This window comes from Rissa tridactyla, chromosome 1, assembly GCF_028500815.1.
Source record: "Rissa tridactyla isolate bRisTri1 chromosome 1, bRisTri1.patW.cur.20221130, whole genome shotgun sequence".
Lineage (NCBI taxonomy): Eukaryota > Metazoa > Chordata > Aves > Charadriiformes > Laridae > Rissa > Rissa tridactyla.
In genome coordinates, this window is record NC_071466.1 from 195,430,151 (window position 1) to 195,448,084 (window position 17,934).

At 34.9% G+C, this 17,934-nt stretch overlaps 1 protein-coding gene across 9 annotated transcripts in view; it reads right to left on the reverse strand.

Annotated features, from left to right (window-relative positions):
* The window catches only part of POT1 (protection of telomeres 1), a 95,052-nt gene that overhangs the window by 23,933 nt on the left and 53,185 nt on the right, over positions 1 to 17,934 (reverse strand). For 8 of the 9 annotated variants that reach the window (XR_008466382.1, XM_054201189.1, XM_054201198.1 and 5 more), the window contains 9 exons: positions 15,907 to 16,067; positions 15,059 to 15,147; positions 13,902 to 13,946; positions 13,294 to 13,450; positions 10,070 to 10,275; positions 7,167 to 7,302; positions 5,360 to 5,454; positions 3,658 to 3,749; positions 217 to 322 (listed from right to left, as the gene is read on the reverse strand). Coding sequence is in view for 8 of the 9 variants with exons in the window: in XM_054201189.1 (XP_054057164.1) it covers positions 217 to 322; positions 3,658 to 3,749; positions 5,360 to 5,454; positions 7,167 to 7,302; positions 10,070 to 10,275; positions 13,294 to 13,450; positions 13,902 to 13,946; positions 15,059 to 15,147; positions 15,907 to 16,067 (1,087 nt within the window). In the remaining variant the exon portion in view is untranslated. The remainder of the gene's footprint in view (positions 1 to 216; positions 323 to 3,657; positions 3,750 to 5,359; positions 5,455 to 7,166; positions 7,303 to 10,069; positions 10,276 to 13,293; positions 13,451 to 13,901; positions 13,947 to 15,058; positions 15,148 to 15,906; positions 16,068 to 17,934) is intronic. The other variant, XM_054201173.1, reaches the window with a different exon arrangement.

Below are 17,934 nucleotides of genomic sequence, written 5' to 3' on the forward strand. Positions count from 1 at the left end.
ATCTACTGAACCATTACTTTTCTTTCTCAAAAGAGAGTTCTGCCATTAAAGAAATATATCAAAACAAATTAATTGGAACTCTTCTTACAGACTCCTGCATTTTTCTGTTTTGAGTTTTGCCCATGCAGAACTTAGTTTTAAGACTTTGCATGAGCAATAGCAGATTGAAAGACTCATTTCCTTCCCAGCCCCCTTTTCAAATAATGGCAAGCTGACCTAATTTTCTTCCTGGAGGACAGAGTGTATTCATGGTCATCTGCATCTTTTGCTGAAGAAAATTATTAGTTAAGATTTCAGAGGCAGGAATTTGGAAAAACTTCTCCTGGAAGAGAACAGAAAAGTCTGAGGTGTTGGAAGAGGGGTAAGACACCATTAGCCAGAACCCTGACTGCATGTTCTTTTATCCTTAAAAGGACTTAAAATTATTCAGATAGGTAACACAACAAAAGAACACAACAAAAAAAATATTTCTAAAATTGTTCAGATCCAGAAGAAACCCAAACATTCTGAAAAAAAAAAAGTCTGCATTTCAGTACCCCGGAGTCTTCAGGGACTACAGCCACCCACAAAGCACACATGTAGGTCTGTATATATAACTGGCATATATTCCTCATAAACCTCCATAACTTTATGGCCGGAGAGGATGGTCAGTCCTTCTCAACAGTCCCTCACTGCAGTGAGCAGAACATTTCGAGAGAAACAAAGTCCTCTGAAAACAAGGGGGCACTGCAACCTGGGTTCATACAAGTGGAACCCCACTTTGAGTTTCATTTTCTGCTAGTTTCAGAAATGATGGAGAAAGGCTTATGCTGTGAGATACATTTCTGAATGGAGGCATAAAATAAAGAATGGAACACTGAAACATTAAATAAACCTTTTTTATGTATTTTTAAACTGTATACAGTAAGCATGACTGACAAAACTCCCATTTTATTCTTTCCAAGTTTGTTACCCGATTTTTTCTCTCTAAAGACTCATCATCAGGTTTTTGGTGGCAATTTCTCCTTTTTGTTAAAAGACACAAATACAGAACAATGTCCCTTTGCATAATTTTTTGTATGACATGTTTAATGGAAGCGATCAGAAGATCAGATAATCTGGCAGCAAAATTGACACGGATAACTACTTTTTCCTCTCACTCTTCCAATTCTTCTTGTCACTATGAAACTTTTGGATTTTTTTCCTTCTATTACTTTTCCTATAAAGAGTAAAGGAAAGAAAAGAACAGAGTGTTCCTACAGAAGTGCGACTAGAAGCTAGTGTAAAGTTGCACTTCAAAGTAGCCCAGTTCCTTCTCAGGTGGTGCTGAAGGACCCGAGTTTAGACTTGGAAGGTATTGGCTTGTCTTTGAAGTACCACCAGCAGGAATGCCAGCAGCTGGCACTTCAGAAGAAATTGTGCTTTTTTTCCTGAAGCTAAACTGTAGTGCTGAGCAGTATCTGATAAGAATCTGAGCTACCCTGAAATAGAGATTTTTGGAATTCTGCATCAAGAGATGGTTTAAAACCTTTTCCCCCACCCTCCTTTTGCAGTTTAGTTTCTCCATATAAAAAGGAAAAAGGACAGCAGAAGGAAAAGATGAGTAGCTGAAACAGGGATTGCAGTCTTTGACCTCCTTTGCTGCTAAAAAACACAACTAAATTTTTTCCAATATTTTTACTTAGAGTCGTAAAATTAATCAAGGAAGAGTATTCCTTTCAAAGTCCCATTCAAAGTAATTTAGTACAATGGTGGAAAATATGCAGATATATACACATTAAATAGTATTGCTGGGGAGGGAGAAATCCAACTGAATTCTTTCTCCGTCCCATTTTGGACAAAGTTATAACTCTGAGGTACCACTACACTGACTATTTTCCACTTGGGTAGACAGATTACTCCAAATGTCTACTAAGATCCTGATATTCCCAGCTACGAATTTCTGGGAAATATGAGACGAAAACACACAGAGGGACAAAAGGTACAATGTAATACTAATCTATTTTAGATTATAATTCTCTTCTTTACCAAATTCTTTTAACTTTTTTATTATTTCCCCTTTTCAAAATGGTTGACGTGCCATCTCAAAACTTAGGGTAGTAACTAAAATTGGTGTATGCATGTGTGTGTAAAAAACAAAACAAAACAAAAAAAATCTTTGACCTTAAGTTGGAGATGTAGGAAGCAAAGACCAGCTCTTGTCAGTCAGAAATCCTCCACTTTCAGCATCACAAAAAAATTATAACTCAAACCATCCTCATGCATCAAACTACTAATCTAACAATAAAGCTCATGAATTAGAGTAAAAAGGATATCAATAAAAAAATCCTGAAGAGTAATTGGTAGTTTACTGTCAAAATGAGAGATGTTCAAAGTAGATTCTGCAGGGGATTGTCCTAAGTCTGGTGATTTTGAGAATTTTCAACAGCGACATGCTTTATGGAATAGCAAATAGGCCCACTATGTTTACAGACAAAACCAAGCTGGGGCAACTGCAAGTATACAGGAGTAAAGAATGAGAATTAATTTTTGACAAACTTGAAAGCTATCAGGACAAAAAAAACCCACCTCCCCACACTTTCCACCAGATACATGTATAAAATACTGCTTTTAAGCAAACCAAATCAACTGCTCAAACAAAGAATGAGGAATAATTTCTTAAAGATGAGGTTCTACTCCAAGATGAAGAGATTATACCAGGAATCAGTAAACAAGAAATCACGTGATCGCGACACTGAGAGAAACATTATCTGGCATACATATAGAAGCATTATCTGGCAATGCCTCATGCTAGGGTACTGTTTTAGCGCTTCGAGGAAGATCTGGGCCACCTGGGAAGAATCCAGAACAACAGTGAGGATGGCTAGAGTTTTCAAAGAACTCTGATATGGAAGAAAAAAAAACTTGAATATGAAAACAACTCTTATATGGAAGAAGACAGAATGAACGGTGTTTTTTTAGCCTTCAGAAGGTAAAATAATTTTACAGCGTGTAGTGACAGGGAACCCATCCGTTCTTCAGTGACTCAGGTGGCAGGAATAGTCTTAAGTCGCTTCAGAGAAAACTGAAGATAGGTTAATTCTAAGGTTAGCAAAGTAGCTGAATAAACTGCTTCTGGAACCAAAGACAAATACCTGTTCAGCTATAGCTAAGTCCTGCCTATGTAGAGAGGAAAAAGGCGGCTTCTTCTAACTCATGCTCATATGAAACAAAAATCAAGAATTACTGAATGGATAGATTCTATCGAGACTTAAAAAAAAGAGATAATGAGCTTTCGAGCTAATCCAGAAGTTACTTGGATAAATCCTGAAACACTCCCATCATTCACACAGCATTCAGGCTGCATAATTTAACATTGCTGATAAAAGAGAAATTCAGCCAAGGAAATGTATAAAAGTCTATGGAAATACCAAATAATCTATCTACAAGCTTCTATTTTGTCTTTACATTTTCATATTCTATACTCTGATATTTTACTGAAAAATTACTAAAAATTACATTCTGTGCATCTTCATTAATGGACAATATTAATAACATTACAGCACTTGTAACTGTCCCTGCAAAACACCACAGGCAACGTAGAATGAATATTCCTGTACTTACTTTTGCTATTTTAAAAACAAATACAAACCAAGCCCACATAATCTGTATAGTCTACCTTTATCTACATTTACTTACATAATCAAAAAGGTACGCATTTAGTGCTCCTGTTCCATCAATCAGTGTAAACTTCATAATGAAAACATACTGGAGAGGCTCAATACCTAAAACTGTAGAAAAAAATATTGATCTGTTTCTCAGAGCGGATATTCAAGACAAACCATAATAACTGAAGCTGACAATATCCCTCCTTTAATAGTAACTGACTTTTAATATTGTAATTAAAAGTATAAATTGACAGGCCAAAAAACAGAGCCTCTGAATAGCAAAATGTAGTTCATATTTTGAGAGCGCATTGCAATTTGCCTAGAAACACTTTAATAAGTAAGTCTATAAAAATGCATAAAGATTTTTACGTACTTATTCTCGTAAAAGAAATGCTAGTAATTGCTTAGATCTTAGGTCCTACCTTGGTAGGATCCTCCTACTCCTCTTATTTTATCCATGGAAGATTAAAGGAGACTTGCTCTTAATTCAGTGAAAATAAGATAGCATTTCACCTGAAAACACATCTTCTGAGGAAAATAATTTGTTTCATATGAGGTACTCAAAGCTACCAGGCAAAGTCTTATTCAGAAAAACTTTGCCGGCAGTTCTGAAAATATTCCAGCATAAGTAAATGACTACAATCATTCTCTCACTGGCAGTAGTACTGTTATGCTGCAAATATAAAATATCTTAAACATACAAAGTTAATGCAACTCTGCATTAGTCTTTTCTGGGTACATTTATTTAAATTGGCTAGTCATTCTATGTTCAACTGATCTGATATACTTGCAGGTTATCATTTAGTCTGAAAATATAGATGATAAAAGAATAATATACATAATTTAAATGCCAAAAAGCATTTAATGGATATTGTTTTCATTTTGAGAATTAAATGTCAATCGCAGGTGTTGTAACACTGCCAGTTATATATCACTTTACATTTATTTAATAAAATATAATCATGACAGTTTATTTAAGAGAATCACTGTATTGCTCAATAGTGTTTTTCTTTTATAAAGTCTTTACCAAGCTTAGATACTGCTAGATATTCCACCTTAATATATTAGAACATGAATTAATAAACATGAAAATATTCTTTTTCCTCAATGTGTTGTGAAGTTTTAAGCTCCATTTTACCTCCAGCATTTGAATGTGTTGACTACATAAAGTAACACAAGGAAAACACAAAGCATGGCACACACATATATGTTATGGTATAATTCCATTCATTTGAATATTATTTCATGCAGACTCTCTCAAATATGCTTAGCATTGATAAAGCTTGCAGAAGATAAAAGTCTAACTTGTACTAGTCATTAAATAAGACTCCCTTTAGTTCAGGTCAGGAAAACTGTATCTTCAAAGGGAAAAGCAAGACCAACTTCTAGGGCTGCAAGCAAGTACACAGTTTAAAAATGACATCCGCAACAAAAAATTAATCACATCAGTACTATGATAGGTGTTACTAGTGACACCTATGGTAGAAAAAACTATTCAACATATAAAATCCTTTAATTCATACTGTAATGGTTTCAAAAGGAAATATGTTTTTTCAACTGGTAAAAGGTGAATAAATTTTACAGCTCTATACTCAAGCATAACCACAAATTACTGTGGTTATGCATTCTGCATATTTCTGCACAAAATTGCAAGCCAGAAATCAAACTATTTCATATAAACACTTCAGAATCAAGGCACAAAACTATTTCAGGACAATATGATGTCAGCTGACCTTGTGCTATTTCAGTCGGTTCCCATGATGGTCGTTGTTCTGCTGCAATGGAACTTAGACCCTTGATAGGTTTTGGAGTTGAACACTGCTTGCACCTAGCATTTAAAACAAGATACTGAGACTAACCAAACACTGATTTATTTATACTAGAAGCTTTCTGCACAGAATTAAAATAAAAATCTGATTTCCTTACTCAGTGGGAGTGCAAAAATATATTTTAGAATTACATGCAAAACGTCATAAAAATCAATAGCACTAGTTCTGCTCAAGTGATATAAAGCCAAGCTAATTAAGTTACTTTTTTTCCTTTAAAAAAACACCCAAACTCCAATAAAGTAACTTAGCTGTGAATTTTGGTTTTATATGCAAGTGTGTGCTTGGTTTTTTTTTTTTATATATATATATATATATATATATGAATATACATGCATAGGCACACACACATAAATATTTACACAGGTATTCAAGCTCATTCCTAGAGCAAAAATAATTTTGCTTTCCATTCTACTATACAGAATGTTTTTAACCTTTGATAAGTATTGGTGAAAAGTCGCTAAGTACTGATAAAAAAAGCACGTGGAACAAAGCTCTGAAATGTCAACATCCTTGTGAGGTTCCTTCCTAAATATCTATAAACAATCATGGAATACGCTACAGAGAGTTTGGCTTTTACAATAGAGCCATTTAAACAGAGAACTATGTCTGAAGGTGAGTTGTGTGTAGCTGGGTAAATATCTGGAAAGGTCAAAACAATATATAACAAAGAGAAATAATTATGTGCATTCACTGTATCAGGCCCTTACAGGAAGCTTTAGGGTTCATGTGAAACATCCAATATTTCTGCACAGAATTTGTCTTACTGCATATGGGACTGAAGCAGTGCAACACAGCCCTCTGCTTGAAGGCTTATTAGTACTGCTGAGAAGGAGGACTCAATAGCTTGCATGAGGTAGACTGGTATTTCTGAGCCCAGTAACTACATGCTGCTGTGCCGTACCGGGAGATCATACTGCTAGCCCTCCTTCAGCAGGAACCTGGTATTGCATGGCACAGCCCAGATACCACACCTAGATGGGTGTACCGTGTTGCATAGCCCTGGAACTGTGGAATTCAGAAACCTGTTGAAGTTGCCCCTACAGCGACTGACATCTACAAATAGGTAAGACATTTCGAAGTGTCGTGGATCTCAAAAAATGGCAAATGGTGAGGAAAGGCTGTCCAAACCCCTGTATTTCTTCCAAAACCCAAGCTTTCCCAACACTGGGAATGAGAGAGAGAATGAGACATGGATTGACAGCGTGAAATTATTTTCTAGGTCTCTATTTAAATATTATCCATAAAAAAAACACAAAACACAAGTCCACAGTTTCAAAGCAACATATGTTTTGACTTCGATCTAATGAGTAAGACCAGAAAATGGTATTTTTCTAGCCCAAAAATGGAAGATCTGGACTAAAAGTGTAAGATTTAGGCACTTTGCAGCCTAAAGAGACTCATGCGCATTTACATCTCTGTAGTATACTGCCCTAACCACACACCACACGCAAGACTGAACCTGGGGTGCTGTGTAATTAAGGGCATAAGATTTATAGAGCAAGATAAGGTCCAACTGCAGTTGAGTCCTTTGATACAAGGTACTAGTATGACATTTCATCCTGATCTCAGTACTGCTGATCATGTTACATATTTTGCATCAAAGAATCTTTGTACAAGTTACCCGTTGAGCACTGTGGTTTGAACTACCGACGATAATGATCTCTACCTATTACTGCAACTACTAAAATATCAACAAATGCTTTTAACCTACCCATAATATTTTATGTTCCCTTGTAAAAGAAAAGGAGCTGAAAGATCTAATAATTCAAGATTCTCTTCTGTGGATCTCACAGGAATAACACATTTAAATCTTTTTGTAAGCTTCCAGACTTCTTTCAGTGTTCCACCTGTCAAAAACAGAAAAAAATGTGTTTTTAAACTGCAATCAAGAATAAATTGAACAACTTGCATTTCTTGGCTGATTAGATGTTGATTTCAGGACTTTCAATAAAAATTGAGACCCATTATGGAAAACTGAAAAAATGATCCATAACCTTCTCATTCTTACTCAGCAATAGACTCAAAGTATCAAAGATGGACATTTATCAGCGCAGATGCCTTAATATCTTCCTCAGAGTTATCACTGTAATCATGAAGTTGTATTGTGTTAGCATGACTTTAATAGAATTTCCACTATGATTTTACTAGCAATTTTCTCGGGGGAAAAAAGAAAAAGAATAAACACACTTTTTGCAATTGCTCCTCAGTTAAATGTTTTTTCAGCTTTTAAGTGGCAAAAATCCATTAATTTTTAACCAGCAGTTTATGAAAACGTAGCTATTCAACTACGTTATAATTGACATGAGGTGGGAAATGCAGAACCATCAAACTTGACGCTAATTTGAGTGCGACTAAATTGGGGCCATGCTAGGAACACCACAGCAGAAATTTAATCTATTACAGCTTTCCAATTCCAGTGACAGGAAAAAGTTCTTTCAAATTTATTATAAATCACGAGATAGCCTGTCTTCAGTCTCTGTAATATGGACTGCAGAACTGATTACGGAATCTTTCTGACATTTCAACAATTCAGTGGAAATGTGGAAAATGTATTGATTTAACACACAGAGAACAGTTATTGGGAAATAGTTTGATATAAATATATGATTTAATCAGCTCGTGAACAACAATTACAAGAAATTGATCAAATTGTTTTAAAATAAATATATTCAACAACTGTGTTGTTTATCATAACCATAATTAAGATATTTCAAAGACTTCATGACAAGTGATGCTTGCATATATTTGTTACTTGTATTGCAGAGGTAACTAAAGAAGAAAATAAAATCAATAAAATTGCATAATTACTGGTGATGTAAAAATGCACAACATGAAACCTCCTAAATTAACTTAACTTCTAATAAAAAAAATAAAGAAAGCAGAGACACAGATATTTGAAATGGCTTCCCAAAAAGTTAGAAAAGAAAGGTTTTCCAAGTACAGTGCCACAGATAGAGACTCTCGTATACATCTGAACTCTCACTCAAGAAATTAACATACAAAATTCAAGGTAGTTTTAACTGACATTGCTAAAAGGTCTCCAGAATTTCAACTTTGCTGCAATACCAAGTTACATCAAACAAATGTATTCTGGCTTCTAAGAGACTGGAACAAAACACAGAGAATTACCAGCGGTTGACAATGATATGAATCACAGTGATTTCATGTACAAATAATGAGGATACGCAAGGAGCAGTAATCTACTTGTTAACTGTAACATTTCACTCTTCAGTTCAACTATCTGTAGCAATGGTTATGGATTCCCTTCGCTCCAAGCTTACGTAAAATCCTGTCCATTATCCAACTATTTCATCAATTCCAGGCCAAAAGATGCCAAATACTCAAAAAGAAGTCCTTGCTTCAGCTTAATGATTATAGGGAAGAATAGAGTACTGTGTTGTAGAAGAGAAAATTGCTTGTGTTTAACAAATGAGTAGAATCTAGACCATGTCTGTCTAATAATTATCATAATGTGTTTGGCCTTTGAGGGTGGGTCTGTATCTGGAAAAGCGTTGGTAAGATTTCTAGGAAGACTCCAAAATCTCCACCTCGAAAAATTTAAAGATAAAAATGAGAATAGCATGTAGCTTTGGCAAGGTTCATGACTGAATTTCTGGGAAAAAAGTGCTAAAACACTGATTATGCCTTTTCCTTGTGCTTCAACATGAAGCACATATATCCACATACACATATACTTAGCTACTGACATTTTAATATCTGAAAACGATTTACCCAGTTATATCATTCAGTTAATTTTGGGAAAATAGAGCAGCAATAGATTCTTTTTCCTTTTGTTTTCACAAAGATAAGGTTAGATTGCAAGAAAAAAAAAATCCAACTTGGAATATGTCAGAATTAAAGCTGCTATCAGAACTAGTTGAATATAAAACACAGCAGAAAACAGAAGGGGTTTTGTCATTGACCCTTACGCAAAGGACCACCTCAGTTACATTTGCTTATTCACACGCTTACTTGAGCACAATTGAGGACTTTGTTTTAAATTCAGAATGGTACTATATGTAATTATTTATTACTTTTATTCTATTCAGAGCATTCCTTATTAGTATTCATGCTAAATTGCTTTGTTTAAAGTTCAGTGGCTATTTCTCTTGCCTGAGAAAATCTGATAAAAAACAAACCAAACAAAAAAAACCTCACACTGAGAACCTTTATTAATCTGAAACAACACTGACATCCAGAGGCTGACAAAGTTAATTGTAGGCTTGTATTATCAGAAGCCTTCCAAAACTTTTCCATATCAAGACTAAAAACAGGGTTTTTTTTAGAAGATTCAGTAAGTTTTCAAATCAGAACTGAAAAATCAGCAAGCACAGCTAGGAAAGAAAAACATATTCAGATGTTAACTTTAGCAGAATCAACAATAAATTTAATGGTATAGTTTTAAAATAGATACAAGTACCTTATAAGACCTTCACAGATGACTTTTTCCTGTTTGCACAACAGTAACAAAGTTCCAGTTGAGTTTTTCTTTTCTTTGAAGATGCATTTATGATCGTCACTACTTACACTGAATACAGCTTCAATGTATCTTAACTTTGGTGATACTCAGAAAAGGCATTGTGTCGTAAGTGGTATATTTTCAATTTATCTTACCTTCTATCATAAGCAAAGTATCTTCAGGCTGTTGAAGCATTTCATCATGCTTTACAAAATGGATAGCTATTTTCCTTTGTTTCTGGTCTGGTGTGGTCCACATTACAGAATCATACCAGGACGTATTGTGCAATTCTGGGTTTGGGGTAGTAACTTCAGAGCCTTGTAAAATTAAGTCAAAATCATCTCCATCTGGAACTTCTCGCCTAAAATAATTTCCAAAATGAATAAGCAAAATCTAACAGCTTCTCCTTAAGCAATCTAGGAACAAGGAAGGCAGTACTCCGAATAAATATTAAAATATAGTCATGAGGGTGTTACATCAGTTTAAACATTTAGACTTATATAGCAAATTATGACACGATAATTAATTTCCATGTTAATAAATATATTAAGTAATCTAATCTTACTTAGGACCAAAAGTAGCCTAGTGGCTTCATCCACACATATGTAAATCCATGGAAAAACAAATATATCAGCCTTATGTGATTTCACTGGGGCCTTAAATGGGCCACACAATTGCATACCACTTCAGTAGAGTGAAAAGACTGTATAAACTCCGATAATTTCAAGTTTTATGTTCTAGCTTATTTTACTTTGCATATTTCGAGGGGGAAAAAAAATAAAAAAGGGCAGGAGCAGAATAGCTTCACATATGTACTGTAAAGGGAAGATCTGCAACTCTGCACCACACACTTTCCTTCCTGTCCTGCTCGAGCACTAGAGTGCACCACTCGTGCATTTCCAGTTGTCATCCACAGAGAAGAAATGCAGGCCATTCAAATTTTACCAATATTACCAAAAAGCCAGTGGTTGGCACACAAAGGAAAAAATGCATTAGAATGTTCTCTCCTAAGTAAGACAGATCTGCTGGCTTCAGGTGGAATATGAACTGTGACCAAAAAAAAATAAATACAAAAGCTTGGGCTATTTCATAAGACACTGAAAGAAAACAGGTACCAAGCTTCCGAGTGGAGCTAAAGAATAAATACCATCAACTCCTGCAGATTATGCTGACGGTTTCACTTTCAAACCCCAAAGCAGCTGCTTCCACCAATGAATAGAACAATTCCTGGCTAGGAAACCAAAGTTTGTTATTTTTCTGCTGTATTCTGTTATTCTTCTGACTGTAGAATTGGCACACAAGAGGTCTTCCTGAACCTGAACTTTCATTTCATGAATACAGTGCTGTTCACATGAACTCTTTCCACCCGTGTTCCTGTAGTACTATTTTAAATGCAAAAGCAATGGACCCTACACAACAGGTCACCTTTCCAGATACACCCATTAAACTCTTCCAGCCTTCCTGCCTGTAGATTTTCCACAGAGGTGGGAATGGAATGAAGTGGTTTTGAACTAAACTAAACGCAAGGATTTAAATGTCTGTACTGTGGGTACGTATATAAAACTAGACCAATGTGTTTCCACATTTTGCTACATAGAGAGAAGCTTTTAGTTGAAGTCTAAAAACCAAAAATACATCTCTCATAAGGGTATTATACCCAAAGCATTATATGCATCTTACTGCATAAAGTGATAAAGGATCAATCTTGCACTGAACTTTGTCCAGTCAGGCTCTTCAACATATGCTAGAACATGAAACAACTTCTGACACAACAGAAGATGTAAGAGGAAAGGATTCCCCTAAATCACGTTTCCTTCCTGGGCCGCTTAGCTCACCCGAGAGAAGATAAATTTCTGGAAAAGTACTGCAAGTAGTCCCATCATTGCAGCAGGATGGTGGTAGTAGTAGTAGTAGTAAATATACTAACTGAAGCCTCACAAATCTATCTAGTTAAAAGTCTGCCCTAATTCTGTGGCAAAGAAAAGGCAGCGATATGTGAAATGGGAGGAAACTCCAATGAACAAAAATGAAGACACTAACAACTGTCTTGTTACAAGGCATATTGTTACAAGACATCTACAAGACATCTACAAGACATCTACAAGACATCTACAAGACATCTACAAGACAGACATCTACAAGACATATACAAGACATATACAAGACATACAAGTGTCAAGAATATATAAAAATCTGTGGTAGTCATGGAAAATTGTGGGATGAGGATAAAGTTCATAAGGAATAAACAAAATTCTAACAATTGCATCTGCTTATTACTATACAGAGTTGGCAAATATATCAAAAAAGTGACAAAAATGGCACAGATAGTTGGCAATTATCTCCTTTTAATACTTGGCAATAAAGATCATGTACTTGTATGCTGTGAAGATGATGAAGCGCTTCCTCTTACATTAGCAACCAAGAGAATGTTGCAACAACATCTGATAAGGACTAATATTGTTCAAGCTGCGAGCCGCAAGCGTGCTACTTTGCATCCAAAAGCTGTAAGACAAGGATAGTAGGGGCATTTTCTTTTCTCAGTGATGTTTGTATTGAATAAATCTTGATTGCACAAAAAATTTCAAAAGGCTAGGAGAATGCTAATGTGCCACGACTTTAAGAAGGCAATAGTTTACAACTGTAACAACAAAGCTGTTTGCTTAGGACTGATGGTAGGCTAAGTTAGGCAAAAAAAGTGTACAGGATTCATATGATCATGAATAGCACAGTAATGCATGTCACAGTATTTTAATCAAAAATAGGCCGTTTCAAACAAACTTTCTTTCATTTTACGATGAATATACATCAGAAATAGCATATGATTCTTTGACTGAGCGTTATTTGATACAATGACAAACGACATTAGAAGGGAAATAACAATGATAAAATGGTCAGTGAACTAACTCAGTTCAGAAAAAGGACAAAAATACCAAGGTGAATGGTGTTTCCCTGACAGTTTTGGATCAAGAACAGATGCCTTCTCTAGAAGATACACTTTAGTCAAAGATATTTTATTCATTCACTTGGAGACTATCACATCTTTTTACATATCCTATTTTAAAACTGCAAGACAAACACAGGTACTTAAAGACAACTTCAGTATGGGAAAAAATGCACTGCCAAATATGAAAATAGAGAAAAATGATTGTTTTGAAACCACTCAAAGGATTCTGTAAATAGACCTCATCTGACGATATAAAATTTTCCTACCTATTTTCAGTGCGTTTCCAATCTTTGCTCAAAATATGAAATATATTTATATTTACCTCATTTTACACAAAAAAAGAGGATGAAAATACACTGAAAATCTACGCATCCCAAACCAGGACACCAAAACATAGAACAATTCCTAATTACTTCTGTTGTGTGAAACACTTACAAAGAGTTGCATTTGGAACAATGAAGTTTAACAGACTGATAGAGCTTCTGGGGTTTATAAGTTCTCAGCTTTGCTCTAATGCGATACTGTTGAGGAGCTGTGCTGTTCAGAATGGTTCTCAGTTCTGTGTTATTCAAATCCTGATGATCTGTTAATACTGAAAAATAAAACATGCAAAAAAAAAAAAAAGGCCACGTGTACCTATTAAACACCATAATATTTGGAATATGGGAAGAGGCCACTGCAGGTATGCATTTTCCCTTAATTCTCACCTTCTGTTCCCTCCCCAGTTGCAGCCTCAGTTTTATCAATACAACATGTTACTACAGTTTTTAAGATAAATCATAACAGGTTGTGGGAGCATGGTGTACTTCAGGGTATACAAATTCAACGTGTAGAAAAAAACAAAAAGAAGTAAAATATATAAACATGCCATATTAATTTAAAAATGGAATAAAACCAATGTAACATTTATATATTTATACTCTTAGAATAGCTCTTACTATAATAGGTAAAAGATATTATTTCAACTTTTGAGCTGATGTCTCAAAAATACTCTTGCTCTTTAGTAAAAATAAAATTCACTTTGAGGTCAAAATGTTTCTTACCTGTAACAGATAACTGCTGACATCTCTGTAAGTGTGATTCAAGATCTAAAATCAAGAAGAATTTCCTAATTATTTTCCTTCCTTCCTTTCTTCTTTATCATGTGCACACAAAAATAGATAGATAGGCAGAGAGATACACGAAACAAAAAGCTAAACAAAGGAAAACGGAAATACTAATAATGCATGAAAACAATATACCAAAAGGAAAAAGCAAAGTAAACAGGAGACAAACATCAGATATCAAGAGTACATATATTTGATCAGAAACTACTGCATATATTAAATAGCAATGCCCATCAAAATGAACACTTTTCAAACATATACTGTGAATAATAGCGCTCACATAAACTGTATTCATCCCTCTGTACTCTTTCTGGACAGGAACATAAATACATTATTCTAAAAAAAATATGGACTGTGTGGTCCCGCCTCTGAACAACCTCCACCACACATATACAGTAGAACTGTGTAAAATTCTTTCTGAATTTGCAGTGTTTTGATCTACACATGAAGTATTTATTTATTCTTGATTTTTGTACCCTTTTAGAAATATCCTGTCACAGTATGTTACTAATGGCTAAGTAATATAGGATTTTAAAAGCTAGAAGCAAAGATACAGACTGTGTCCAACTATCTTTAGAGTTTAATTCACTTTTAGTTATTCTTATTCTGGGTTAAAAACGCCATTAGAAGAATAATATTGGATCTGTAAAACTGTCTATAAGACACTACCTTTCCATGGCGCAGCACCTTCCAACTCTGTCACTGACACAGCTTTCCATCAAACAGGGCTCCTCAGCGAGCAGCTGTTTAGTAGTGTTTTCAGTGCCTGTCTCTGAGGAATCCCCCTTTAGAAGGAGGGAGTTATGTCACTCTGCTTTATGATCTAATATAGTATGATTAGAACACCATCTATGTTTAATAATTTATTCAGTACCTCCTATGAAAAGTATTTTTCCATGTGTGTATGAAAGGCTTCTGCTGTGAGAGAGGAGGAGAGGGTAATGTCAATTTCCAGTCTAATAATCTAAAAGAATTCTCTGAAGCTTTGTATGGGAAAGTAACATTATACATTTAGAGAAGCAATAACTGTAACCTTATCTTGACCATATATATATGTTAGAAGAAAGAGCAAACCAGCTTTCCGTTGCTCTTACCTGTAACATTGTTAAAAGTGCCATCTAATTCCACTGAAGACATGCTTTCCATATTCTGACTTTCTGCCAGATCCACAGATTCTAAGAATCTAAAAATAAATGGCTAAATATTTTATAACCTAGAGAATTCTTTCATACGTATATAAACACATATATATATGACTATACATATACTTATATGAAACCTACTGTTTACCAATAGACAGGTATAATGTTCAGACATAAATTTTCCAGCAGAGACATAAAACTTAATTGAGCCAGAAGTTGCAGGAGTGCATATTAATGATGCAGAGGAGACACACTTTTCCAAACCACTTCTGGAAGTTTAAACATGGAATAGTGCCAAAAGAAATCTGTATCACCGGAAACAGAATTCCTGATAAAGGAATGTGGACTTTGGTTACTTAGTCTTTCCTTATGTATATAATACAGTTCAGTAAAGCATTTCTATTATATGCTTCACTTTTAACATCTTTTAAGTCTCACCTTTTCCAAGTAACACATACGCGCATGCTTAAAAGGTGCTCAAATTTACCTGCTTAATCATAGCTTTTATCTTTAAAAGATTACATGCCACTATGAAACAGAATAAGTATGTTAATGTAGCCAGGCCTTATTATTACAGCACTCTAAAACCACCTTAATCCTTACTGTATTTCCAATTTGAAAAATTAGTCTTTATATCTCTATCCCCCAAAATACTTAGTCTTCACCTTATAGCGCTAAAGATATGTTCTGTTCCAGAGTTTCTGGTTCTTACATGCATTTACAATTCTAAACTGTACAGTTGTTATATTAGACTAGATTTTTCCAGAATAATCTAGAAAAAAAAAATGCACAGAACTTACGTTTTTAGTTCCTTAACATCTGGGTTACTTTCTGGTAAGACTCCTATTCCTCGACCGTAACACGTGCCACCATGAAGATGAAATTCTATATGTGAGACATCTTCATTGTCAGCACTTGCTTGTTTTGTATGAATACTGTAAATTCTCAGAAAACTTCCAATCTTAAAGAAAAAAAAAAAATATTTGCTAACACAAAAATAGCTATTTACTTGGAAAATCCTAGGCCTCAGGAAGCTCCTTTCCTGTTTTCACTGTATCACAGAACAGCTGAAGTTGTCAGGGACCTCTGGAGACTGCCTAGTCCAACCCCTGTGCCCAAAGCACAGTTAATTAGAGCAGGTTTCTTATGGCTGTCTCCAGCTGCATTTAGAATATTTTCAAAGATGGAGAGTCCAAAACCTCTCTGGGTGACCTGCTTATTTTGGTTTATCAGACAACAGTACTGGCAGCAAAGGCTGATTCAGAACCAGCATAAGCCTTCTTACAAAATCTGATTCTCAAGCAGACTTAAAAACATAGATCAAACGAGGCAATATTTTTGTTTCCTGAGGGCACAATTTGTCTTCTATATTCACAACACAGCCCTCCATAGACTGACGCGCTGTGATTTGTCCATGTATGATTGCACTCAGCAGTTGACCTCATGTCCACCATAATGCATGGCATATTATTTGTTTCTGTATACAGACAAATACATCTGTTTAACCCAGATTTCTTTCTAATATCTTGTTCTTACATTACACATAACATTTTTCCAGCACCAGGACAAAAGGCAACACATGTTATAAACTGAATGATTTTGGCACTGTTCCTAACTGTTAAATTTTCTCCGCAGGTAGATGGAGAATATGCTTCTTGTTTTGCCTAGAATTATTTTGTGTTCTCTGAAACTGTTTTGTCAAGTTACACAAATAGGCTAACTAATACAGTACCTATTAAAAAAGAAGTTATGGAGTGCTGAACATCGAACACTTCTTTATAACTTTGCTTTTATTTCAAAATACCCTCCCATTATCCACCTCCCCCACAAAAAAAAACCCAAATCCAAACCAAGGTTCTAAATGTAGATAATCTGGAGACTTAGTTACATAGTTAATTCCCTTTGATATGTTTTGAAGGCCTTTGAATCAAAGTAAATAGCACCCGAATATTTTTTTAAGGTATAACCTAGGATCCAGCTGATAGCTGGCACGCTACACACATTCAATAACCTGGATTTACATTTGCTCTAAGTATCTTTTAAATAGCCATATATAAATGAAAAACTATTTTAAATTTAGTTCAATTAATGCTAATACTACAGCAGCCGGTCTGTTACGTCTTCAGCTTCAACTCCTGCTTTAGAGTAACTTTAACCAGTAGAAACCCAAAAAGTATTCCTATAAGACTGGATTGGCCAGGTCTAAGTATGACACGTATCCACGTATGTATATATGCATAAAAAAAGATAGAGTGGCATCTTGATTCTGAATTCTCTTCTGTATCAAGGAACAGACTATGACTATATAATGCTGGTATCAAACTGCTCTTTTAAACAGTAATAATACGTAATAAAGGTAGCATGTTTTCAAATCCAGGCGTGAGGGACATAAAAAGTGCACTTCAGCCTGCACCTGTTTTTGCTTCTGGCATGGAGCTCTTACTAGAGTTTTAATTGATCTGCACTATTAGGGGGCTGCTCATTTTGTTCATTCAAAGTATATCAACAGGAGAGCACATGCATTTAGATGGAGTTAAGAGGCTTTTCTGGCAGCTATTTATGTCTTTTTCTTTCCAGATGCTAAATTTCACTTTATTACATTGAATATCCAAAAATGCAAGGGACAGTCACATTATAAAACTAATCTAATGACTATGACAAATGCTTTTGCAGAAAGTTTTTTTAGAAGTTCTTAGCTAAGTTCTGCTTATCAAATAACCTTCTGTCAAGATGATAGTGCCAAACTACTATTTTTTTTTTCAAGAGTAATTTGTTTATAAGCAGGAAAAAGTCTATTATAATAGAAGAATTTCTTCTTTTCAAAAACA